The 27510-nt window shown below is 39.0% G+C and overlaps 2 protein-coding genes across 4 annotated transcripts in view; one reads left to right on the top strand and one right to left on the bottom strand.

Annotated features, from left to right (window-relative positions):
• The window catches only part of zfyve9a (zinc finger, FYVE domain containing 9a), a 29169-nt gene extending 28007 nt beyond the window's left edge, over nt 1-1162 (top strand). For both annotated transcript variants that reach the window (XM_044367739.1, XM_044367738.1), the window contains exon 19: nt 134-1162. In XM_044367739.1, the coding sequence (XP_044223674.1) occupies nt 134-295 (162 nt within the window). In that variant the 3' untranslated portion in view covers nt 296-1162. The remainder of the gene's footprint in view (nt 1-133) is intronic.
• Nucleotides 1163-7294: 6132 nt separating this feature from the next.
• Nucleotides 7295-26652, bottom strand: cc2d1b (coiled-coil and C2 domain containing 1B). Of its 2 annotated transcripts, none has more exons than XM_044368529.1 (26): nt 26561-26652; nt 26157-26281; nt 25021-25165; nt 21773-21876; nt 20552-20671; nt 19935-20081; nt 19009-19348; nt 17576-17694; nt 16452-16530; nt 16043-16123; nt 15296-15423; nt 14754-14826; nt 14352-14497; nt 14112-14241; nt 12633-12805; nt 12410-12535; nt 11213-11271; nt 10877-10993; nt 10379-10452; nt 9998-10056; nt 9836-9887; nt 9492-9591; nt 8657-8747; nt 7979-8101; nt 7819-7869; nt 7295-7662 (listed from the first exon to the last, which is right to left on the bottom strand). In XM_044368529.1, the coding sequence occupies exons 2-25, from the start codon at nt 26217-26219 to the stop codon at nt 7858-7860; spliced, it is 2661 nt and encodes an 886-aa protein (XP_044224464.1). In that variant the 5' UTR covers nt 26220-26281; nt 26561-26652; the 3' UTR covers nt 7295-7662; nt 7819-7857. The 2 variants fall into 2 exon arrangements, with proteins under 2 accessions (XP_044224464.1, XP_044224465.1); XM_044368530.1 differs by having other exon boundaries at nt 19935-20078.
• Between the last annotated feature and the right edge of the window lie 858 nt (nt 26653-27510).

The following is a 27510-nucleotide window of genomic DNA, read 5'->3' as shown; positions in this document are numbered from 1 at the left end:
GCTTTTGCAGCTGTTTGACATAAAATGATTACTACTGACTGAAACAGCAAAAAGGGTTTTAGAGACACTGAATGTGGTCTTGTTCGCTAACAGTAACAAGGATCCAGTCTAACACCTGCTTTGATCTTCTCAGGTGGGCTACCTGGCAGGAAGTAACGGCCAGCCTCTCCTGCCTCAGTACCTGAGCGACCTGGACAGCGCTCTGATCCCCGTCATCCACGGAGGGGCGTGTCAGCTGAGCGAGGGCCCGGTGGTCATGGAGCTGGTTTTCTACATCCTGGAGATCATTTCCTAGGACCCCCCAAGACCCCCCCCCCGCCCCCTCCCCGCCCTCCCTACCACCACCTGGAGCTTCACCTCCGAACATCTTTTTTTTCCACCTTCTGACATCATCCTACAGCCTGGTCCTCTGTCATCTCCCTCCAACCGTTTGCACTTCAAAAAGAGCCCGAAAACTGTGCCGTGCCAGGCGGGGTAGCATTCCTCAAGTCAACCTATGCATCCGACCACCGTGTGTTCTGCTCCAGAGGCCGCCTGGGGCCCCCCGAGGAGGCGTCGAGCAGGATCATCTTGTCACGTGTCCTGAGTAGCGAACCCTCACCTGTCAGGTGCTCCGAGCAGGAAATGAACACCAGAGGTCACGTCGGGTCCGTCACAGTACCCACACTTGCGGTATTTGCTTGTAGTCAAAGTGCCTACTAGTGTGACGTATTTTTTTCCCCACAGCGCAGAAGTGTGTGTTAGTTAACGAGGACGTCCTGCGGCTCGAATAGATTCATGGCTCAATTAAAAAATAATGAGGATCGTACAGTGTTACAGTAAAAAAAAACACATTTAAGAGCTGAGAAAAGAAATAGTTTTATTAAAGCGATTAAATCAAGTTTCTGCTGCACGTAAAAGACTAACAGTATTATTTTGAACGGTTTCTGTCTTAGAACAGTTTTGCACACAGAACCAGGGCAGCAACTAAAAATTGTTTTGATTAATCTGTCAATTCTTTTCTTGATTACTTTATCAGTTGTTCGTTCTATAAAATGTCAAAATGGTGAAAAGTGTCGATCACCATCTTTTGTCCTGACCAGCAGCCCTCAAAGATATTTAGTTTATTATCATAGACGACTAAAGAAACAACAAAAGATTAATGTTTCAGGAGCTGGAATCAGAGAATTTGATTTTTTTTTTTTCTTAATTATCAAAATAGTTGGCGATTCATTTTCTGTTGATCAACTAATCAGCTCGACACGGAACATATTTCTCAAAATTGATGAAAGGATATATTTAATATGTTGATGCTGATCTTTAATGTCTGATGGCGTCAGTCTCATTAAGTTTAGACTAATATTAAGTGATAATTAATGTATGCGGATGTTCTTCGTTAATGTGTTGTGTTTGGATGATTAATACTCCAGCACGTCACAAACTACGACGTCCTCATCTCTGTTTTGTCAGTCCTCAAACCAGCTTATGGAAAGTATTAAAAAGTATAAGAAAGTCTTAAATTTAATTTTGTGAACGCTGCAGAAACTGTGATTAGTGCCAACAGCTGCACTGGTGTTACGCAGTGAACCGTGGTGAATTGTGGGGGAAACATTTAGCTCTTTAAACAGTTATGAAGTGATGTTACAGACTTTAGTGCTCAGAACAGAAAGGCGGGTACTGAGACGGACCCGCCGTCTGACCGCGGCGTGTCGTCATGTAGCTCCTCGGCTTCTTCATCTCTCCAAACGTCACTGTGGCAGCCGGACGTCCTGAAACACTGAACTGAGATCCGCGGACGCCTCTGTGTAGCACGGATGCTCTCTGACCACGAGGAAGAGTCATATCCATCGCTGGAAAAAGTTTTCTCTGATGTTTAAAAGGGAAACAAATGATCAGATGAGTTGGAAGGTGCCTCTGTGTGGTGACTTTTCTTTTCTTTTTTTTTTTTTTTTTTTTGCACCCCGGTGCTCAGTGCCTGCAGCAGCGATTCATCAAGGGAAAAAAACAAAAACAAACATCTTGGCTTCACCTCTTAAGCTTTACTCATCACTCACCAGATGCTTTACTTTATGGACAAATGCATTGACTTCTTGTACATATTTTTGTAGGCAGAACAACTTTTCCTCCATTATAACCCTGCATCTGTAGCCTCCACTGATCCCAGACACACAAACAAACAAACAAACAAACAAACAAGCGAGACAGTTACAGTGTTACTGAAGTGACCGTCACAGACTCCTCTGACTCTGTGAAATAAAACGACACGTTACTCTCAAGTCGAAAAAGCCTTTTTGTCAGCCGGTTTAAAAAAAACAAAAACAAAAAAAAAAACAAACAAAAAAAACAAAAAAAAGGTTCCAATGCTTTATTGATAAACTCAAACAATCTGTACATAAAGCTGAAAAAGAAGCAGAGAAGAAGGAAAACTTGTTTTTAAATCTCCACCAATCAACTTCTTCATCTTCAGCATCATCAGCGCTCGGTGTTCATCCAGCAGTGGTTGGAAAAAAAACCACTATTTTGGTGTCTTTTTAATCATACAAAGAAAATAACTGTTGAAGATGTAAAGATATATATATACATATATATATATACAGTAAATATATATATTATAAATATATAAGAACTGTATTAAAATGCAGAAGCAGTGCACTGGATTCTAAGCCATTTACAGGAGAGTTAAAGCGAGCGTCGGGGGTTTGCCGCCGTGTCCCGGAAGACGTCCGACGGCGTAAATTTAACGTTCAGTGTTTGTAAAGATCCAGGGTTCCTGCAGAAAGTGATTGACCTGAAGCTGAATGTATTTCATCTCACATTTTTCTGCTGTTTCTCATCCTCCCCAAAGCCCCCCTTAGAAAATCCAGACTTTACAGAACTTTGCAGACCTGCGTAGGAACCCTGTAGATCACCGATACGTTATCTTCTAAGGCCTCAACTGTTTTAAAGTGTATGTACGGGACAGATCGGGCTGTTGGGAGGTCGAGCCGCAGCCCCTCTTTATCTGCTCTGGACTGTGCTCTCCTTCAGCAACACGGACCTGGGAAAAAAAATATAAGAATGTATTCCTCCTGTTTCTGTTAAAAATCTGCAAAACGTGTTTTTGTTTTTCTTTATATATCGGACCTGGCTAGACTAATCACCAAAAAAAAAAAACAACAAAAAAAAAAAAAAAACACCCACCCTGTCGTGTCAAAATGCTCTGTACAGTAATCATTCTGCATTTATGGCAAGTGAAATACATTTCTCCATCTTTAATCATGCTAATATAAAACCAGAAGGGGCTACACATGAAGTGCTGTGGTTTTGTTTTAAGCATTTTATTGGAGGAAAAACGATCTCGTCATCACAAGTGAGAAATCTCCATCCGAGACCGACAATCACATGAAAATCTGCAGACGTGTGAATTAGACCTGTAGCTATTCTGTATTCGTTTATTACACAATTTAAGATATTTTAGGACCTACTGTAGCAGAATAATGTTAGTGGAGCTGATTTAAAAATGTTCAGTAAAGCCTGAATGAGAGGTCAAAGGTCATCAGTTCTGGGTTAATTACTGTGATCATACCAGAGTTGGTGTTGCTCAATCACTGTGTGACGTTCATCAGCTGCTGCCGCCGCCGCCGCTGCTGCTGGCTAGTTCTGTTTTTATAAATTAGCATAATGAAGAGGAGACATGAGGATTTATTTTTCTGACTTCTTGTTTTTCTGTTACTTTATATTTTGGCATTATCAGACGTGTGCAATATGTCCTAAATCCCAAAAAAAAAGGTGCAATTAGTGTGACTGAAAAGTAGCTTTTTTTTTTCTTTTTTTTTTGTATTCAGTTGTAAGATGTTACTATTCAGACTATTAACACTGCATGCAAACAGAAACAAGCTTGAAACGGTGACGAGAGTGAATCAACTTTGCATTTTAACAGTTATATCCTCTAGTTTGTGGATGAAACTTAAGAAAAAAATTTATCCACTCGTTCAGTTCTGTCATCGACTGGTTTTTGTTCAAATCTCTTTTTTTTTAATAAACATGAGTCAAAAAATGTTTTAAAAAAAAAAAAGCCAAAAAACCCCTGTACATCTTTTTTTTTTTTTCTTTCTTTACACTATAAATGTCAATAAAAGTGGTCTTTATCAAAACAAACTGTAGTATATGTAAAATAAAAACTTATAGAAAATTGAAATGAGCACTTAGGTTGTTTTTTTGCTTTCTGTTCAGGGTCAAAAGTTTAAAAGTTTCATTTCTAAATTTGATTTTAATAAAAAAAAAAACAGCAACATAAATATTAGAAAATACTTGACAGTGAACAAATTAAAACAAGATATCTTTTAATGGTACATTTTTAAGCAGGAAAGGCAAATTCAGTCCACAATTCAAAAAAACAAAATAAGTCCTTGATTGTTATATTATTATTTTAGCTTTTTTTTTTTGGAAATATAAACAAAGTGACATCATCGATCTTTGTAAACAAGTAGACGATCAATTACAGAACATGAGATGATGTGTAACTTTTAATTCTTATTTAGTCCGATGTTTATAATAAACTTGTCGGTTACGTGATTCATGACGTTTGAAGAAATGCTGCACAGAATAAAAACTGCCAACAAAAAAAAAGGAGAAACATGGAAATGTTGTGACCACAGAAACATTGAACTAAAGCATGTTGCAGACGGTGTTGAGGTAAAACTGTTGGAAATGGGATTTATGTAGTTGGCTCAGTATGTTTTCTATGGCTTCTTGACTCTTAAAGGGTCAGTTCACTCAAATTACAAAAAAAAAAAAAAAATCTCTAACCATAATTTTCTCATTTAAAGGATAAGGCTGGTGATATTCTATATTTTTCTTATTGTCAGCTAATCTCATGTGCAGAGCCAAACCAACAATGAACTGATCAACTTACAAGTACTGTGTGTGTATCTAAAGCCTGATATATCTTACTCCTCTGTGCCGTAGACCTCCGTTGTTGTCCAAAAAACTATTAAAAACGTGTCAGTGAGCCACATCGCTGCACTGAGTGACATGTTCCTTCATCACAAAGAGTTTGGTCACAAAGGTTAGTTTGTTTAGAAACGGCTCCAAAGATTAATAACTACTCTCCAGAGACCGAAAACATGATCACTGTTATTAATCTTTGGAGACTTTTCTAAACAAACTAATGTGACCAAAACTCTTCGTAATGTCACCCAGTGCAGCGATGTGGCTCATTGACGTGTTTTTAATAGTTTTTGGACAACAACGGAGGTCTACAGCACAGAAGAATAAGATATTTCAGGCTTTAGATACAAACACAATTCTTGTTAAGTAGATTGATTCATTGTCAGTTTGGCGCTGCACATGAGATTTGTTGACAATAAGAAAAATGTAGAAAATTGACGGCCTTGAGTACTTTACTTTGGACTTTTTGTAGAATTCTTTTCAGTCCGATTGAATCTTGAAAGACATTTCAAAACAATAATATAATATGTATAATAAAACTATCTGTGTGGCTACATACTGCAAGAGGAAAGTAAGAATAATTTGTAATTTGGGTGAACTGGCCCTTTAAAACACAGGGATTCCTTTCTAGATTCAGTATCCATGTCATGAGAGTATGCATAGTTTTGAAAAAGGAATTCAGCACATTTAAAGGAATATTTTGACATTTTGGGAAATATGCTTCGCTCTCTTGTCGAGAGTCAGACGAGAAGATTGACATCTCCTGTCTGTGTGTTATGTTCGGAGCCGGGCGGCGATTAGCTTAGCTTAGCACAACAACTGGAAACAAGAGGAAAGAGCTAGCCTGTTTCTGTGTAACGTTTAAAATGAAACACCAACCAACACGTCTAAAGCTCATGAACTGTCACCAGGAAGTCACAGCTTCCGCCCGCTAGTCAGCAAGAAATATTTACAGCATGTAACCCCCTCCAAACCCACAAATTATCATTTTTACACTCTTACTTTGTATACACATTAAACAGACAAGATACAAGGAGTTGATAAGTGAGCTTTAGAGGTGCTGATAGGCAGATTTTTTTAACTGTGGACTGAATGAGGCTAACTGTTTCCTCCTGCTTCCAGTCTTTACGCTAAGCTAGGCTAAGCTAAGCTAACTGCCTCCTGGCTACAGCTTCATACTTAACACACAGATATGAGACTGGTGTCAATCTTATTAATTCTTGACAAGAAAACTAATAGGAGTCGAGCTATTCCTTAAACTTAGATACTATCTATGCTTAAATATGTATAAGATGCTATTAGACTATTTTAACAACTTAATAATCTGTGTAATAATGGATGTTTGCTTTAAGATAAAATGAATATTTAACTTTTTTAGAGCAAAACTTTTTTTGTTTACCTCAAGTAATAACAGTTAAATATCAGGTGAACTCAGCTCAGTTGTGACTCTAACTAAGGCTGCAACTAACAATTATTTTACTATCAATTAATCTGCTGAATATTAAATCGATTAATCGTTTTGTCAATAAAGTGTAAAAACAAAAATAGTGAAAATGCCTGTAATAATTTCCCAGAGTCACAGGTTACGTCTTTATGTGTCTAATTATGTCCAAAACCCAAAAGAAAATCATAGATTCATCACATTTGAGAAATTGGAAATAGCAAATTTTTTTGGCATTTTCGCTTAAAGAAAAAAGACTAAAATGATTAATCGATTATCAAAATAGTTGCAGATAAATCTTCTGACGATTGTTTAATCGACTAATCGTTGCAGCTCTAATTCTGACGTGCACAGATTTGTGCTATTAAGTGTAAACAACAACAACAAATATGTAATTCTAACACCTAAATCCATGAACAAGTTGGTTTTAAATGTGTAAGTTTAGTGTCCACAGTTAGAGGACATATTAAGGTGAAATGTGTCAAAAAAAAAAAAAGGGAGTGTGGTCTTTAAAATAATTATATTAAGTATCATATAATCGTACCTTCTATCATAATTTCTTGGCTTGCTCCTGTAAAACATCAGTGAAGGTGCTGCCTGACCTCTCACTCTGAAAACCAGACGAAAAATAATAAAAACAGTCGGTGTACCGTCACATATATTAAACTCTCTCGTGTCGTCGTAACAGGTTGTTTGGCAGCTAAAGGCGATTCAAATATGCAGGATTTTTACAGCAACAGTGATTACTTTGGTATTAGTGCATAGGTGCAGTTCTAGATACCAGAGCTGTATAATGAGGAATATGTGCACATTCTTTGATATTATATGAACTAAAGTCACGTCGGGCAGCAGGATCAGGTTAGCTCGACACTTTGAGACCCTTCGACGTTAGCGGAGGACACACTGCCGTCCTCCAGGAGCCGGAGTGACACATGAGGAAACTGCTTGATCAATAAACTTTGCCTGTTTTATTTTTTTGCCCTGCGATAAATCTCACAAGGAGCCCCCGATCAGTCGCAAGTCTTCCTGCGTCGACGCTCCCGCAGCAGCTTCTCCTACTGAAAACAGACACGAGGTCAGCGGATAAGAAGCCGCCGGTCTACCGAGAGCCAGCTCCATGTGTCCTCCTGGTGGACTGCCGTGTGAAAGGGAGCTCGTGTGTCTTGCAATGTGCAAACGTTTTAAAGAAGTCAAAAAACCCGCGTAAGTCTTGAGTCTAATCTGAGCAACAGACCGCCCTCATTGGATCCTCGACTCCTTCCTCTCTCCTTCCTCCTCCTCCTCTGAGTGTTTTTTGATTGAGTGCCTTTAATCTGCGGACGGAGACGTGGTGTCAAATACAGCCAAACATATCCTCAAACACCTACATTTAATTGAGTCTAATGCTAAAATGCTATTAAATAAACAGCAAACGTGATTTTTACTTCATTTTCATTCATTTCAGACAAAAAAAAGGGGGAAATTATTACCTGTATCTTGTCTGATGATGTTTAATCTCACAGAAACATCTAAACAAGAACCTTGGAGACAAAAACAACCAATGTCAGGAGTCTCGCTCGATCTCAGTACCGCGTTTCAAGATAATAAAGCTGCAAGAATATGAACACTGTGATGTATATTTATAACTACCTGTGACTGATCGATCACCAGCCAGCGCTCGGTGCTTGTCTGCATGTCCTGACCGCTCAGAGGCTCCCGCAGTCGGATCCTCACTTCGACACGACCTCCTGAAGGCTTGCGACCGTCCATCACCTGACACAAGAGACACGAGGATCTTAGAAAGAGCTGAAACTAACCTGCTTCATCTGGTGATTATTTTCTCCACTAATTGATTAGTCATTTTGGCTTTAAAATGTCAGAAATGTCCAAAGTGACGTCTTCATACGTCTTGTTTTCTTTGATCAACAGTCCAAAACTGGAAGATCTTCAGTTTACTATCATGTTTGACAAAGAAAAGCATTAAATAATCACATATAATATTAACTGAAACTAGTTAATGTTTGGCTTTTTTTGCATAAAAAAATTACTAAAATGATTATTTGATTATCAAAACAGTTGCCGATTGAGTTTTTGTTAATCAACTACTTGTTGCAGCTCTAATCTTAGATATTCACAGGTGCGTAGTTGTCACTAAGATGCCAGTTTTCGTGGCGGTGGATTGTGCAACAGATAAAAGTTGCTGCATCTGAAACCACACGCCTTCTGTTAGCTTAACATCAAACCACGATGCTGCTCATGTTTTCATTAACAAATACTACAACGGGAGAAAAACTGTCATTATGAGGTTTGTTTTGTCGTGTGGCTCACCTCTACGATCTCCCTGATCTCACTCTGTGACTCCAGTTTCTCCATTTTCACGAGGGCCGTCCCGATCGGCTTGTCGCTCCGCAGGAAACCGCTGTGAGATGACACACAGAAGCAGCGTCACTGTCACAACCTCAACACGACAACACTGAACGACACACAGCTGCCTTTCAGCTGCTCTGACATTTTCCTTTTCTTTCTTTGATGCTCAAACACTGTAAGTTATCTCAGTCAACAGACATCCAGCAGAGCACAAACTTAAAGCACCAGAACAGGTGACTTTTCATGTTTTAGACCTTGAAATAGAATTGAATATATTTCATATTACTGAATATTATTTTCAACAGAAGTTTTTAGACCTGTAGAGCTGAGTGATACGTGGATGTGATGTTGCATTGTGACAATAAACTACGCCAGATAACCTCTTATCATAAGGGATTTTGGTTATTATGATACAGCAACAAATTACTGTATATATAGTGTTTTTTTCCGCAACTTTAAACTTGATTAATAATTCATATTTATTAACAGAGTGAACATTGACAGGACTGGGAGATAACTCATTATTATGTCCAGTTTCTCCAAAACACAAGACATTATTATTTCTTCCTCGTCTTATAGAAGTTTTTTTTCTTTTAGCAGTGATTTCACTGCTAAAAGTCTTGATGTTTTGGGGTTTTTTTTGGTCAAAATGACATTGTTGACACATGATAATGACGCGCTGAGCTGTTCTGAAAACTTTGCAGATGCATCCGATGCGTCACATTTTCCTCCCAAACCTGAGTGACGATGTCGTCGCCCTGCAGTGCGAGAGTGACGACGTCTGGCTGTGACTCACCCTTTGTGCAGCAGCTCCAGCTTGAGTCCTTTAGACGTCACAACCCTCCTGAAGCCACGGTGGTTACGGTTGATTGACAGGGTGAAGCTCTGGTTGTATTCTGGTTAAAAGAGAGATCACAGATGAAGACGTGCAGCGACAATCGCTCAGCAAACCAAGAATTTCAGACAAATAAACAATGACTTCCAGGAAACCTAATTTTACCTACAAAGGAGAGACAGAACAGTATACTGGAAAAAAAAATGTCATGCAGATCTGTTAAAAGTTGCTCTGAAAACATCCAGGCTGCTGATACACACATATCAAACACACACACACATCTACAGAAATCTTCGTGTTCTCACCTGGGGAGTTAGTGTTCTTGATGACAGCTGTTTTGTGTTTCTGCGGCTGCTCCTGTTGGTGAATAAACAGACACCGAAACTTTGAGGAAAACTATTCGTCGGTGTGAAACGTCTCGCCGTCCTGCTGTGGCTGTGAAATAGAAGTGTAGTCAGAGATCTTACCGTGCTCGGGTAGGGGAAGTCAAACTTGACGTAGGCATCTAGATCGTTTGTTTGGATTCCTGCAGAAAGAAGAATTTTTCAGAATTTTTTATTCGAAGTTGGTGATTTACAATAAACTGTTAAGAATCAACAAAGCTTTAATCATATAAAGCTAAAGGTTGCAGCAACTAAAGACTTTAAAGCAACTTAATATAACTGAATTCAAACATTCAAAGCAGCTGTAGACTTAAAGGATTCAATTTGAGATCTAAGGCTTAATTTTTCACCACAGCTGACATGGAGATCAATAAACAATTATTTTAAGCTTCTACAAAGCAACTGAAAGCATAAAACTAAATTTATAGATATAATTTCAAATGTTTTAAAGACTTTTGTTTTTACCACTAGGAGCAGGAAGATTCATTCCTTTCACGATAACAACAACCATCTCTGTGCTGCTCAGCTCCGGGAAAATCCTGCAAGGGAACAGAAAAAAAAGTGAGGAGAGACAGAGAAAGACACAAGTGATTTATTGGCACAAGTCAAAAACACTTCAGCAAAGAGAACGACTGAACAAAAAATAAGAATCAGATGTGACGACCAGTCTGCTCTGTTTACAAAGATTTAGCACGGTGACGTTTCACATTTACTTTCTTTATATTCATATAAAATCTCGAGGAACACCAGGATGTCAGATGAAACACAGAAGCCTATAGTGAGCACATTAAGTACATTAAATGTATATTTTTAACATTTATAAATACATAAAAAAACCTGTAATTCTACCCACAAGTAACCTTTGACTCCCTACTTGTCAGGACTAAAGAAAATCTTTTAGTGAACTGCGGGTTTCTGCAGTTTAATCTAAATATCAGATTTGTCCGTGCTGATTGTGCTCACCTGACCGTGCGAAACGATCTCTCCTCAAAGTGATGTTTGGGAGGAGGCAGACCCTTCGCCTGAGACAGTTTCAGGACCTCCAGACTCTTCTTACAAGTCTCGGCCATCTTCTCAAACCTGGAAGACATTAAAGCTTCATCTCATTAACCGAACCTTTGGGTTGTTTGACTGTTGGGTCTCTGGACGCTGTCATTTAAGACATTGATAATCTATTTAATCCAATAGATAAACAGATTTATTGCTAATGAAAATAACAGTTATGTAGCTTCCAGTCTTATAATAATAATGAGAGTCTGTTTATAAACCTCAACTCATAAAAATGTCTCTGAATCTTACTTTGTTGTTTCTGTGACGTTCCCCAGGTGTGTGAATTGCTTGGAGTGAGTCATACATTTCTACAAAAAAAAAGGAGGAAAAACCAGAAAAACAATCTCAGACATCTCGAGGAAAATGTTTGTCTCGCTGGCAAACAGTGAGACAGTAACAGTGCAGGCCAACCAGACTGGGAATAGAAATCAAAAATCTTTTTTTGGCATCAGAATTTATTCGGAAACTTCTAAACATATCAGAGAGCTGGAAATGTTGAATTCTGGGGAGATTTTGTGGAGCTTTAAGTTTCTTCAGGGCGATGGGAATTCTTACTGAGGAAAATGAACATCGTGCTGCTGCAGCGGAGCAGAGTCGACGGTGTGAAAGTTTACTTCTGATGTATAATAAAATGTTTAAAAAGGTTCGAAAGACAAAAACATCACATTTATTTATTTGAAACTGGCATCAAAATTGTAATAAGACTTGACATCTATACAGGAGAGTTCTCTAATATAGCTGTAATAATATATTATTCATATATTGCTGATGTTTGTATATTTATATAAAGCTCATTTACAAAAATCTTGTTTCTATTCTGTTTCCTTTTACTGATAATTTGTTAAAATTACTGAATTTACCCATGAAGATGATAAACATCATATTTATCCTGATAACAGTCGGCCCTCATTGAACATGATGCTCTTGCACACTTCACACACTAAAATCAATAGAATATGAACGTTTATTATATTTCTAATATGAGCTGTAGTTGAGAAAAAGCCAAAACATTTGTGTAATTTATTTTAAATTAAGGGGCAAAACTTCCTTTTTCCTCAGAATAATGAAGAATATGTTTACATGCACATTAGTATCGTAGTTTTATTGTTATTTGGGATTTGATGGAACATAAGAAACCTGGTTATTCATATCTATATGTGATCACAACAGTATCTGGGTTTCTGAGGATCTGCCTGCAGTTGTGTCTTGATTTCTCAACATCTCAGCCACTAATTTCTGCACCATCAGAGAAATATCAGAAACCTGGATGAGGTGTTTACATGCCACAATATCCTGGTTTTTAATGCAGGATGAGGGCTTTCTGACACAAGAATATGATGTTTACATGCACAACGCATAAACAGGACACTCCAAAAAACCTTGAACTCAATCTGGATCAATAACTGTGAATCAGAAGAATGTTTCCATCTCTCGCTGCAGTCTCACCTCATACTGCTCTTTGAGAATCTTGGCCAGCTGCGTGTAAACCTGCTCTGCTTTCTCCGAGATCTGAACGTCGCTGTGGTGCACCAGGATGAAGTCCTCGTCTTCGTCACCAGGGGGCGACGGCACCTGCGGGTACAGCACACAGAGAGGATGGGCTGTGAGCGACACGAGTCTCATCTCTGTCGGTAATCAGGAGTGAATCTACAGTCTGCTGAGTTCTGACCGTGCTGATGTCCACGGTTTTGCCGCTGCGCGCTGCCTCGATCATGGGGTCGAAGCCCTTGGCGGTGCGGAGGAAATTCTTGGCCTGCTCCATGTCGTTCTTCTGCTTCGCCTGCAGAGCCGCCTTCATGTACTGCTTCTTCCGGCCCTCCAGGAACTCCAGCTGCTGAACCGCTGGAGGACGAAGAAGAGGACGGAGAGAGCGATCAGTGTGCTTAACTGACGTATTGTAGTCGATCACTCACTGTGATATCACAGCTGTCATGAAGGGAAACATCTGTATTTGACTACTGAGATGTGATGTTCAACAGATGAACAAAAAACAAGTGAGCAGAGTTTAAACTACACTATTTACTTTATTAATTAACTGAGTTAAATTCAAATAAATGAAGTAGGTTTACTGGTAGAACTGCATGTGATCCAGTATCAGCACCAGTCTGCTCATACTGGTCCTGTGAGGACAAGAAATTTACTGCTTGACTAAAAAGTTTGTTGACTTGATAGATGATCAAGAGGAAGAAGAACGAAGGCTCCTTTGATGTGAACGATGCTCTTCAGACAGTACTGTAATTGTGTGCAGTTAATTAATGACATAATATTTTATAATCTATTTTCAATTTAGAAATGTTTTTCCCCTCTTTAGGATCACTGAAGAATGAATCATTTTGTGTCTAAGAAGCAAAATGCCACCATGTGTACTTCTGTTTACACGGCTTTACTTTTTTTAAGTCAATAAACAATAAATTTATGACTTTAAAAATGTTTCTCGCTGCACTGGAAATGATACAAACTGAACCGCAGAAACATCAAGAACATGTGTTTACTGTTTTATCCTCAACAGGATGTTTGGTGTTTTTCAAATGGAACTTGCAGGATTTTCATCATGATGGGATGTTATTCAAATTTGAGGGAACGCTGTTGTTGTTGTTTTGGTCACAGACAATAAAAAGTGACGTCACCTCGTTCTGGTTTCGAAAACAGTTAATGATTTGTGTTTCCTGCATTTTAGTTGGATGCTAAGAACAAGGAAATAATAAAAACTAAAAAGGTAGATCCATACATGTATGTATTGGTTTTCTCCGGGATTTATGTTTTTTTATTCTGTTGACCTAATATCTAATGTTGTTGTTTTTGATTCTTAAACTCTTGTGTAAGATGGAGTATAAAACGTCAGCATATGGAGCCCTGGAAGGTTGTGTTGGAAGGGGCTAAAGTACAACTCGTGAACATAAAATGACCACTTACAAAGTCATAAATAACACATCAGTGAACTCATCTCTCATATACACGACGCCACCTGAACACACCAGCAGCAGCCTGTGGTGCTGGGTCTAATTTCGTGATCAGAACGGTCCTGCTAAATGTCCCGAACATGTTCAGAATCACTGAAATTAAACTGACTTCCTGTGACTGATGTCACACGAGGCTGCTCTCAGTGTTTTGTGTTTTGGAGGACGTGTCGGCTCCTGTTGGGACTGACCTGTTGGCGAGAGTCCTCTGGTGGCTGTCCTGTCAGGTGAAGGTGACGGGGTCCTTTTCCGTCCGTGACCTGCGGCGTGGACGTCTAACGTTGGCTTCTTCGCTTCTTGTGGAGCAGCAGCAGGCTTGGACTACAACAGACGTTGAGCATTTTTAACAATCTAACACAGGCGAATCTTTATTAATCATAAAAGATTTACGCACAGGATTCTAATCAAAAAGTGATCATGTAAACGTTAACCTCTTCCTCCTTCTCCTCCTCATCTTCTTCTTCATCTGCTATTTCAGTAGCGTCAGTAGAGGCGAGTTTATTGGCGGCCTCGAGTGCGGCGACAAATCCCTGCTCGGCTCCTGTCGTCGCCTTCTGGCCTGGGATTGGAGGAAAGCCTGTACAATAAAAAAAGAAATGCTCATTATAACTGGCATCACAGTTCTTCAACTTCTGGATATATTTTTTTGGTCAAGTACAAAAAGACGTCTTGTGGCGCTGGTACAAAGACTCACTGACAGCTTTTATAGTAACACAGTACTCAGTAACACCCCGGGTCTACAGAACCGGAAACACAATGCTGATCCAGTTTTACGGAGTTGGATGTAACTTGGAAATGACACAGTTGAAACATGAATCACAGAAGGATCTCACCGGGGGGAACGGGGAGCTCGTCAAAGTTGACTGCTTTTCCTGCTTTGTGAGCTCGGATGGCACTCTGGTATTGCTGCAGGAGGGAGGGGGAGAGGTCAAATGTTTTGAAACAGCAGAGCTACAGCTTCTGTAATTTCAATCACTGTCCTCGTGTCAGGATGCAGCGTTTTTGGAGAAGGCCGAGAGGTGAAAGTGTTACTGCATCGAGCTAAAAGTATAGTGGTTTTGTCATTTACACTAACTGCTTTTTCTTCTTCTTTTATTAATATTTAACATCTTTACATCTTTTTTCTGTTTTAATACAGTTTAGGTTTATCATTTTAACTCCAAAATTAATTATTTATACTGTTCAAACAATGTAGAAATGACTCAAGCAGTAAAAAGATCAATCCTTTAACTGATATACTGATTACTTACTCTTTCCCTGTCGACTGAACTTACTACCTCTATTTCACAAAAAAACAACTCTCATTTAGCTTCATTTATGCTATTTATGACCCCTGTGATCGGGAGGTCATCGGGAGGAGAGTTTCTTCTCCTACCTTGGCGATGCGGTCGTGCATTCGGGCCTTGCGGTCGTCTCCGCTGGCTTTAGCCTGAGCAGACGCCTCCACATATTTGGCTCGTCTCTGCTCGAGCGCCTCCAGCGCGTCCTTGGGAGCTGCAGGGGCTGATTGGGGTGAGACAACAATGTTTACAATATCACTGTTAACATCTGTGTTTATACTTTACTTAATGCATTTTCATTGGTGCCTGGTAGCTGAAATCATGGTTTAAATAGAAAAATATCTGTTTAAAGATGAAATGAACAAGACTAAAATTCAGTACAATTCAATACATTCCTGTACTCGATATTTCTCTATATGATTGGTCCTCATAATAACTGTGTATTTGTGTTTTAATAGGAAAACTATTGTCCTCTGTTTTTTCATCTAGTTTTCTCACTTTCATGGTGCTTTTATAGCTTCAGTAACCTTTAATTCCATCATAAGTAGCATAAGTTTGACTATGTACGCATATTCGGCTGTTTTGGCTGCCGTTGTGAGATTCAGTCTCTGAAGGCAGACTAATGCACAACACGCTGCGGTGCGTCATCATCTTTTAGAGATCGCCTGACATCTTCAGTTTGACCTCAAGCTCACATTAGCTGATTGATAGAAATACTGTTGAGTGCAGTGAGGGTGAAAGTGAAAACAAAACTGCATGAGCTGTCAAAAATAAACTTGACTTGCAGCAACAACACAAGTGAATACCTACAGGTTAATAAATATTGTTGGAATTATTATTACCTGAAGGAGCTGCTGCGACCGGTTGGGTGACCTGTGTGTTCTGCTCAGACGAAGGTTCCTTCATCGCAGCAGAGTTTCCTCCTGCACCAATGATATAAATACACAAGATAAACTTGAAACATACAGAAGCAGATGCTGCATCTCATTGCTCGTTACTTATATTATGAAATTTGCTGAATGTATTTATTGATGAAGCCACTGATTATACATTTCCTCATCCTCCAAATCCAGGAAATCAATAATTTGTGTTAAGAACAAAATATTTCATCAAGTTATTGTTGTTTCCTGTACAATTACAAGTTATAGTCGCTTTTTCTGTGTGTTTATCATCTTAAACCAGTGATTTGAGATGACAGGCTTCATACAACATTTTTTAAATTGCTAGAATAAGTCATATTATGTTCCTTACCCTGTCCAGGAGATGGAGGAAGGTCACTCAGATCGACTGCTTGTCCTTTTTCCAAAGCCTCAATCACTGCATCGAACCTCTGCACCAAAAAAACACACAAAAAGCCCAACACTGTCAAACATAATGATGGTCTTTGTCAACTTCCAGATTGTTGACATGTTTCACATACTTGAGAGAGAAATCCTGCGGTTGGAATGTGAAGCCACAGACTGAGGCAGCACAGATAATACTGTGGAAGTGCGTGTTGGCATTTTCACTTAAAATCAGATGTTTCCGCTGAATGAAAACACCTCGTCTGGATTAAATTCATTACTCTTATTATTATTGACATGTATCAAATAAATTGATAAATGTTGGTAAGTTAAAGAAAGTAAAGACACAATTAACTGTCTTGAACAGAAACAACAAAAAAAGGTCAAGAATATTCCTTTAGAAACAATCCTGTAAAACATCAGGTTAACAAACACACTGTGTCTATTATCACAACAGCAGCAGCAGCTGCTCAGTCGGCTGCTACATTCCTGCAACACAAACCGGCTCTGCTGAGCTAAATTGTTTGAATGATGCTTTCAATTCCAGCAGAAACAAGGTTTCATCATCTTTATTTAACTTGAAGTGATAAATATATAAAAAGTTATGGATAAAATCAAGAAAAGATCATTGGAGTGACGACTGTTTTACTCAGTTTACAATCGTTTTGGACGACTATTTGATTTATTTAACAAGAAGGAAAACACAGAAGTTATTTAATACACTTATGTATGAATAGATGTATAACATCTGCATCATTCTGGTTACATATTTACATCTTTAAAAAAAACACCAAAATTATTCTACTTGGCTCAAAATAAGTTTATTCTGTATGTGTTTGTATATGTTTGAGATCTTAAAACAGAAAATCAGCTCATTCTACAAGGAAGTTGTTTGCACATTCACACATTCATTAAACACATTTCTTCTCACGCAGTACTGTTCTGACACCGCCTAAACAATAAAACACCCTGAAGGTGAAATACTGACACACACACCAGCGAAAACATATAATAGGAGATTCAAATTTATACAAAACACAACACCGCCGTGACAGATTTATACAAAGGAGGCTTTGTCTTTGTCTAACTCACCTTGCTGGTCTTGAAGTGAAGCATCGCTTGCTCCACATCTCCCTGCTTCTTGGCTCTCAGAGCTGCCATCTTGTATTCTTTCTGCCTCTCCAGAAGCATCGTCTTGGTTGCCTCATTCGCTGCGGATTCACGGGACAGAGAGGAGCACACGGCAATTACCAGAGTGAAACGCCGTATTCATCACATAGCCAGGAACTATTTCTAGAAGCTGGAGGACAAATATTTAATGGTTGCTTGCTCATTGGGGGAATGTTGGGTCTCTGTAAATTAAGGAGTACGGTCTAGACCTGCTCTATGTGAAAAGTTCCCTGCGGTAACTAGCTATAAAAATAAAATTGATTTGATTTGATTTGATTGCATCTGCAAACTAAAAAGAAGTTTACACGCAAACTTAAGAGAATAAACTCAACTAAATATGTCGCCATAACTGATAAATATGAGGAAGCCATGAATTCCCATCACCTGTGACTTGATTCATATATCAGTGTATTATATGCATGATAAACTGTCCAGGAAATATAATTAAAATCAAAGTACTAAAATAAACTTTAGAGGAATTTCTCAACATTTTGAGAAATATGTTTATTCCCCTTATGTATGCAAAATACCAATAAAATGAAACATGAAGCTACAAACAGCGGGATATTTGTCGGCACTGTGACGTTGCCAGGCAACCACCCTCTTTTTTTGTACAAATGAAACAAATGAGATATAACCTGCTAATTAGTGAGCTTTAGATGTGCTGGAACTTGAATTTTGTTACCTTTAAGCAGTCAGGTTTCCACCTGTTTCCATGCTTTATGCTGCTTTATTGCACAGACATGATGATTGTTTTGCATTAGTCCTATTAATTTAACATGCAACGAAATGATGTCTGATTTAGGCCAAAAAAAAAAAGTCCCTCCAGGTGTTTATTAAACCTTAGCACCTTTTAACCACCTACCGATACTTTGTTTTAGTCTCTGGAAATGTTACGTATCCCCCAGGAACATTTTCTGACCATCTTTAAAATTAGTATTTGTAGTTTTTAACTAGTGCATATGTAGGCACTGAGTGGAAAGATGGCTGTGATTGTCTCAGTTCATGCTTAGCTGAAAGGGGCAGTGCTGCTTAGGATTGTTCACTTACATGAAAAGCTGAAATAATTAGTAAGAAAAAATGCCAAAACATTTCCTAGTTTGAGCTTCTAACTTGTGAGAATTTGCTGCTTTTCTTTGTCTTACACATTAGTAAACTAAACATCTTCAGGTTTTTGAGTGTTAGTCGGACAAAACAAGACATTTGATATCAACCGTGACGAGCATTTTTCCTATTTTCTGACATTTTATAGCCCAAACAATTTATCAATTTCTCTAGAAAATAATCTGCAGATTTGTTAGTTACAGTCTAAACTGAATGGAAATTATGTTTCCTGGTTTTAAAGGAAAACTGACCATCTGTCTGACCGGCTGGCGACAGGTCAGCGGGCGCTTCTGTATCCTGTTCTGGAGACGGGAGGCTGCTCGAAGTTGGCAGGGTGGCAGAGGACGAGTGCTCCTCTTCACTGCTGGGCGTGACGATCTCTGGCACAGCGGGCGGAGACGTCGTGGTCTCCGGCTCACCCTGCTGATCCGGAGGAGTGGGTTTGGGACGCGAGGGTACGGGAGGAGGCGCTCGTTGGGGAACGGCGGGTCGAGGAGCAACCTTCGGGGCTCCCGTGGCAACAGGCGGAGGGATCTCTGCCTCGTTCACAGGTCTCCCTTTTTTGACAGCAGCTAACATCGTCTGCAGGGTCTGTGGAGAACAACAGTGTATCTGTATCATCTGCAGTTGTAGAGGATGTCTGAAATCATGTGTAATAAAAGGAGACGCAAGAATACAACTATACAACAAGAACATTAGTAACTACCACAAGAATTTAAGAGACAGGCATAATTTATATTAAACATATTTTGTGTGTAATATAATGCGTTTTATGAACATAATGTAAAAAATAGCAAACAGCATGATGCATGTTTAGTGTTGCTCACATAATTTACATGCAGTATTTAGCTCCGAGTTGTTTTCAGCTGAAAAACTGCTTTAAAAATTTTATTTTGGGGCATTTTAATTAATTTAAAAGCTTGAGACTGAGTGCCACAGATCAACTGGGGAGGTCAGAAATTATTGAGAGGACCAGTTGGTTTTGGTTCCTTTCATGTGATTTGGTGACAGTAAGAAAAATATGGAACGCCAGCCTTTTCCTTTATCGTAATAATTGTAAAGTTTCACAATATTAAAAACAAATAGACCGTATTATAATGATAACAGACGATCATTTATTGGGAAAACACTGCTGTAATTCGCATAAATCTTCTCAACAGTCAGTAGTCAAACCCACCTTCAGGCCACGATCGTATCTCCTGGCTTTGGAGGTCTCTCCTGCGGTCTTGGAGTTTTGTAAGGCCGTCTTGTACATGGCTATTCTCTCCTCTAAGGTGTGCTGGAGGCTGCCGGGGGCTGCTGAGGAGACTTTCGCCTCCTGCTGCTTCACAACACCCAAAACAACAGTGAGGTACTGTGAACATGATTTGAAAACAGCTGGACTGTACTGCTTACAAAATCTGCTTTTCTAGATCTCATCATTCATCGTTAATCTACAATACTGGGCAAGTAGACTGAAGTGCAGGTGGACTAAATATCACAGGAATGCACAGACTTATGAGCAAGAGAGACAAGTGTTAGAAATTTCCAAGTGCATCTGTTCTACCAGGCACATCATGTGGTAAATAACTATTGTTTGGATGTATTGTTACACTCAAAAAAAAAGCCCAAATCGGATGATGTAAGAAAAAAAACGGACTTTAATGCTGTAAACCCTCAGCAAGGAAGGAGGACAAACACGTCTGCCCTTTCCTGTTACAGGAAATAGACAAAAATGTGTTTGTCCGCAATTTAACACATATGTTGCTGCTTTGTGTCAATTTCAAGACTGGCGGAGAGCAGTATGTGTTGTACCTGCGGCGATGTGGACTCTGGTGTAGCAGCTTGAGAAGATTCAGTAGTGGCAGAGGATGTGGAGGAAGGAGTTACAACATCTTCAGTTTCCCCCTCACCCACCACTTCCTGTAGTTCTGCCTAATGGGGGAAAAAAAAAAAAACAGAAACTGATCAACAGTCAGCTTTTGATTGTTCATACACAAAGCTTGATTACAGAGTGTGAGACACAGTTTCCATTAGGCGTTGCTTTGTGCCGGGTTTTATCTGGTAAAACAAACAAATGAAAGTTCTGTAAACCAACGTGTCAGTAAATCACCGACCATTATCAGCCCAATAAAAGCTTTTTGTCACTGTTACCATGGTTACTGTGGTATCTATACATGCATTTCTCTAGCCAAGTCAGGTTACGTGTTGTTTTTCACCTGCTTTTGGGTCATGAGGTGGGTCGGTAGTGTGGTGGGTAGCTAATTGTTATCATGACATTTATACTTGCATCAGTCCAGCTTAACTTTCCACTGGATAAATGCTGGTTTTGCTCTAGTAGTTTTACTGGTTTAAATGGTCAGTCTGCTATCATCTTCCTAGTTTTTTATCGGACAAAACCCTTCAGTAAAGATAACTTGTGGCTCCAAAAATGACAAAAATGCTTGTGCAGCTACGTGTCAGTTAAAAAAGACAGTTATCTTCTAAATTTTCCACTTTTGGTTTCCTCTTTCTCACAGTCAGAATTACTGACACTGTTGACAATGGAAATGCTCTGGAGATTATTGTATTTACTGGTAGAGAATCATTGAATTAGCTGATAACGTAGCAAATTCATCAAACAGGAAATTGTTAAGGATATAAAAACTGAAATCTCTCCGATTCTCATCCTATGTAGAAACATTTTGGGTCATGCATGTACAACTTAAATTAACTTTGCCATTAAAATATCAGCAACAGAAGTGACTGACAGACTTACTCTGCCAATGCAGAACATTACCACTTATTTTTGTCTAATAACACATGTATACACCTGAGTATCCACCATTTATCACATGTCAAACTTAACAATGAGTGTATGAAGACAACACAACTTTTAATCCATGTGGCAAAAAGGTACCACAAACACAAAACTGTTTGTAATAACATACGCTCTTTGAATGACTGCATTGTGTTTGTACAGCTACACTGGCTGACAGAACATCTAAAAGTAAAACTTGGCATGACAGCAAAAGTAGAATATACACAAACACCAACCAACAGATCTTCATCGTCTTCCAAATTGTCATCGTCGTCATCGTCATCCACATCTCTCATACACTCGTCAGCCATTCTTGCGATGTCTTCCATGGGCAGAGGAGCTGTCACGTGATAAAATAGTGATAATGTCAATGTTAATAATGTCATTAGTGACTCCACTGTTGAAAAAACTAGCATAACTATTCTCCCAGGATAACACATGTGCAGAAATATTTCTCGGTCACATTGTTGCAGGAGGTTTACAGCAGCTTACATGTATCGTAATATGTAACATATAGCCAAAAGTATGTGGATACAAAGGATGTTTCCAGGAGCTGATATCAAGAAACTGTAACTGTATCTCTCAAAGGACTTGTGACACCGTTGTCTTCATTGTTGAGAGTGTTGATTTCCTGACAAAGAGCCATTTGGGCCTGTTACATCACACTTTTTCTAATGTTATCCAGAAGAAATTTTAAAAGGGAGCACATAACAGTGTTGTAAGTCCTTTGTGAGATAGAAATAACAGTTTGAGGAAGAACTGTTTCGACATAACAATACCCTCCGTGCACAAAGCCAGGTCCAAAAGAGAAATGGGTTTCCCAATTTGGTGTGAAAGAACTTGACTGGTCTGTCTTGACCTCAACCACATCCAACATCTTTGGGATACGCTGCATGTCTGAGCTCTCTAATGTTGTTATTGCTGCTGAATGGAAGAAAAACATCCGCAGTCGGGTTCCAAAATGTTGTGGAAAGCCTTCCAAGAAGAGTGGATGAATGTGGGTGTAATGTGGTAGCCTTATAAACGCTGAAAAGAAACTTACAGATGTGGGCAGTGATTGAGGCTATGTTCACATTACATGCTGAAGTGGCCCAAAGTCTGTTCTTTTTTGAAAGGCTGCTCACTGCAGAGCCAATGGATGAAGCTCGGTCTAGTCTAGCTCCAGCTCTAGATCCAGCTGAACCCCAACTCACTCATACAACTCGGTAGCACTAGTTCAGTGAGCAACACTTGGAAAGGTGGCGGGCAAACGCAGCCGCTGGTCGCAGGGGTCCTCGAGAAAGAGGAGGTCGACCCAGAGGAGGAGGACGGCCAAGTTCAAGATGGCTGGCGCTCCAGTGGTGGGAGGCTCCGGCGGTCTTGGAGGAAAGTTTGGTGGAAGATGAGCAGGAAGAGGGCACAGCAGAGAGGTGCAGAAATTGAGTAGGCCTACACAGCTGATTGTGGTTCATGAAACGTAGTTCATAACAAGTTTTACAAGTTGTTATGTTCTTGGCTGAGCTATAGCCTGATGTCAGAGTAAATGTTTTGGATGAAGCAAGAGGAAGTTATTAAAATGAGCAGTTTCAGGATATGGTTGGGTGGTAGTGAGTAAAAACAAGTAGACAGGAAACTATTAATTTAGGCTTTTGGTTTTGTTTGAAGTTTTAAAATTGTCAGATTGTTTCAGGTTTATATTGTAAGCCCACATTTCAGGAAGCCATCCATCATGTATGTCGTCTTATTCCCAGATGTAGTTCTTAATTGCTTTCTAACAAAAAATAACAAGTCTTTATTTGTAATTTAACATGAGGAACCTCGCCATGATGTCCTGCTACATGTTGTAAAGAGTCCACAACTTCAGATGAACTTCAGACTCTGGATAATGTGATACTGTATTTATTTCAATGCTTTGCAGCATAGACGGGTGACGATGATACCTTGCTGGCAAGATACACAAACAAATGATTCAAGTCATCTTTTTGATTCTCTGTTTAAGCAACGAAAACTATATTGTAGCTGTTTCACCCAAACAAGAAAAAGTGAAAGCTCATGAGTTGCCAAAGTGGCCCATTTCACTTATGTATGTGATATTTATTTGTTTCATAAACGCATTTATATTTGATGTATTTGTTACATATTTAAGGAAAATAAATTGGTCATATTCTGGTTTTATGCATGCTGCATTTTGGATGAGTGGATCAGTGTGTGAATTACAAAATTAAAAACACTACTTCAGCTATAAACTGTGTGTGTGCAAGAGTGCAGTTTGAATAACACACTGCATGAAGTTTGGGCCTAAATAAAGAGGGGTGGCGTGCAAGTAGGTCCAGAGAGGTGGAGCTGGACCAGGTCCAGAGAGGTGGAGCTGGACCAGGTCCAGAGAGGTGGAGCTGGACTAGGTCCAGAGAATTGGTGCTGGACAAGGTCCAGAGAAGTGGAGCTGGACTACGTCCAGAGAATTGGAGCTGGACTACGTCCACCCATTTGGCTCTGCAGTGAACACCACTTGATTTTTTTGCCTCCAAGTGACTCAGATGTGATTTTTTTCACAGAAAAGTGAACAAACCAAATCAGTTTTTTTCCAAATCAGATCTAGGCCACCTACATATGTGGTCCTAGATCTGATTCATATCTGATTCATATCTGATCTGTGGCTATGCAACTGCATATGAATGTGAACCATCAACATGAAAAGATCAGAGCTGAGCATTAAGGCCTGTAATGTGAACATAGCCTTAAAAGTCTGGATCATCTGGATCCAGGCTGGTAATGCTTGATTGATCACATTCTTTTGGCCATGTAGACTCGACACAAGTATGAAGTTCTCTTCACAGATCAGTGGTCCACAATGACATGCAAATATTAGTCCAACCATATGAAATAATGCCAAGACCTTCTGTGGTGGAAAGTAACAAAGTACATTTACTCAAGTACTGTACTTATTTACTTATGTTACTTTATACTTCTACTCCACTACATTTCAGAGGGAAATACTGTACTTTCTACTCCATTACATTTATTTGACAGCTGGTTTCATTTCAATAAATACTCAAATGATCCAATATTTTACCAAAAATCAAATATTATAGAAAATTCGAAAAACCGAAAACAGATTTGTGTATCAGAACTGTGTTTTTTCTACTTTTCTCTCCCATTAATCATCTCACGACCCCTCAGATTAATCTGGTGAATCTTTGGAGGGGCCCGACCCCTAGGTTGGGAACCACTGGACTAAACTAGTTAACTGTATATAAAGTAGTTGAAACTAGCTCCACCTCCAGCAGCTACAACAGTAACATAGTAACAAATACTTTAACTACATTTTGCAGCTAAAACTTATGTACATTTACTTAAGTGGGATTTTTCATGCAGGACTTTTACTTGTAATGGAGCATTTTTACATTGCTGAATTGGTACTTTTACTTAAGTAAAGGATCTGAACACTTCTTCCACCACTGAAGATGTCTACAAAGGTCATTTAAATCATAATCAATGCACTCACTCTTCCCCTTCTGCTTGGCTCTTCCCCCAGCAGCAGCTTTATTCCCAGTGATAGCAGCAAGTTCAGCCTCCAAGTCCGGGTCATCCAGATTTTCCTCCATACCCATCATCATCTCCTCAGGGTTCAGATCTACAAACAGACCCATCTGAAACCGGGAGGCAAGAGATCAACTTCATCTCATGGACAGCTGTTATCAGGTGTAACATTTCCACTATATATCACAGGGAAACATATGACGGTATCGATACTACCAACATTACTGTGATATTTGTCATTTTCAGAGGAAAGAGCCCGATAAAACCATCATTATGATCTGTGTGTGATGACAAATTTCTCTGCCTTTTAAAACATTATTTAACTACCACCGCAGCTAACACTTACTACAAAGTTATTGCACTCCAGGAATCAATCGATCAATTTCATCAGGAAAAATGTGTGAATTTCCAAAATATGAATGGATGCGTAGAATCTAAAAGACACTGAGCTGCATTTAAAGTGATCTCCAGTCAAATGAAAACTTTGAACAACCTGCTTTTGTTTACAGAGTTTAAACAGTTTGCTTTTTTAGGGCTGGGTGATATGGACAAAATCAAATATCATATTTTGACCAAATACCTTGATATCAATATTGCCACAATATTGTAGAGATGACTATTGGTGCTTTCACAAAATATTCACACAATGAAATTTTTGATAAATAGCCATCAATAATTATAATATAGTCACTAAGTGGGTAAAGGTAAATAATAGAAAAGCCTGAACAGTCTGTTCAGTTCAGAAATTACATCAGTTTACTGTGATGCAGCCTTTAAACCTGGAAAAGACAACACTTATGCCATATCACGATATCAAAAATCTAAGATGATATCTAGTCTCATATCACAATATCGATATAATATTGATATATTGCCCAGCCCTGTTATTTCTTATGCAGAGTCCAACAAAGCTGCAACCTACAGATCCACTGCTCAGTGAATAAAATCCAAGGCAACCATGGTGTGAAGTAATTTAACAATATTTTAGCACTAGTAGCAGGAAAATTTGACACCGGCACATCTACTGTCAGGACAGGATTAAACGTTACAATAATCACCTTGTCGGTAGAAAACATGCATGTTGATCAGTGTTGTTGTTACCTGCTTGGCTGCAGCAGCGCCCTGTCCTCTGGGTGCTGGTGCTCTCTTCTTTTTACCAAACATGTTGTTGTTGTTGTTGATGTTTCACAAGCACCTGAGCGATAACCCGGTGATCCAAACTACACCTAACAAACACAGACAAATTAAAGAAAAACTGTTGTGTAATGTCATCAGACCGGTCCCAGTAGTTTATATCATGTGAGCGGTTGTCAGGTGCTTCTCCAAACAAGACAGCGAGCTTCCAACTGACGGAAACGTTTAGCCGAGCGGCTAGCTGCTAGCTAGCCATGTTTCTCGCCTCTGACTCGAAAAAGTTTATTTATGAACAAGTATCAGACTGTTACTGTAAGTATAAGCATGCGTTTCAGAGATGTTCCTCTAACTTTAAAAGCGTGAGTCCATACCTGCTCGTTCACCACTTCATCAGGTAGTTTTCAGAGGAACACTTTCATTTCTGTGGTTTGACATGATAACGGGTGGTTGGGTACGCATGCGCAAGACGAGGGAGCGTCCCATTATGTTTATACTGTTGTGCCCTGAGTGTTGTCTGCCAGGCACTGCCAGGTTGTTTACATTATTGAAATGTACAAATAAATCTATTAAGTGTGCAATTTAATTTAAGAAAGTATATGGTAACCATTTATTTTACAGGTCCCCTAATTTTACACTAATGTCCTGGAAATTTTCTGAGTAATATGCAGGTATTTAACAGTTATTTTGAAAGGACATTTTACAGAGAGGGTGGTGCAATTTTGGTACAAATTATAATATAATTAGACTCTTGACAGTTCTTTTACTGAAAGAAAATGCTTATGTTTTCAGTGTGTAGTTTTGTTCTTTTTAAATAATTTCCTAAAAGTACAGTACCACTCATAAGTTTGGACCACCTTCCCATTCACTTCAATAATAAAGTGTGTTCAAACTTTTGACTGGTACTGTAGCTGCTGTGCTTTCTTTGGAAGGGTTATGTCTTTTGGCAGTATACAGGAAATGTGCTCATTATAGAGTTTTTAAGAAACAACCTAATATGTTAAATTTAGTTTGACACAAAAAACTACACACTGAAAATGTAAAAGTATTTTGTCAGTTTAAGAAAAATTACCAACAAACCAATTTTTAAAGTTGTTTCTTTTAATTTGTATCAAATTGCATCACCCTCACTGTAAAATAAGTAATACCTGCAAATTACTCAGAAAATTTATGTGAAATTAAAGAACCTGTAAAATAAAGCATTACCAAATATATCTGTGTGTAAAACAAAAAGTTTTATTCTTATCTGCATAGGAAACACCAGAAATCTGTACATTGGCGTTCTTGCACCAAGGTAGAGTTTAAAACACTACACATAAAAAAT

The sequence above is a fragment of the Thunnus albacares genome, chromosome 12, assembly GCF_914725855.1.
Source record: "Thunnus albacares chromosome 12, fThuAlb1.1, whole genome shotgun sequence".
NCBI lineage: Eukaryota > Metazoa > Chordata > Actinopteri > Scombriformes > Scombridae > Thunnus > Thunnus albacares.
The sequence above is the reverse complement of the archived record's forward strand: the minus strand, read 5'-3'. Positions and strand labels throughout refer to the sequence as shown.

Coding starts and splice junctions, on each gene's coding strand:
- cc2d1b (XM_044368529.1), bottom strand. CDS start 26,219: ATGTTTGGTAAAAAGAAGAGAGCACCAGCACCCAGAGGACAGGGCGCT. Junction 20,672..21,772: donor AAGACGATGAAGATCTGTTG/GTTGGTGTTTGT, acceptor TTCCCCCATTAG/GCAGAACTACAGGAAGTGGT. Junction 14,827..15,295: donor TGCACGACCGCATCGCCAAG/GTAGGAGAAGAA, acceptor TCCCTCCTGCAG/CAATACCAGAGTGCCATCCG.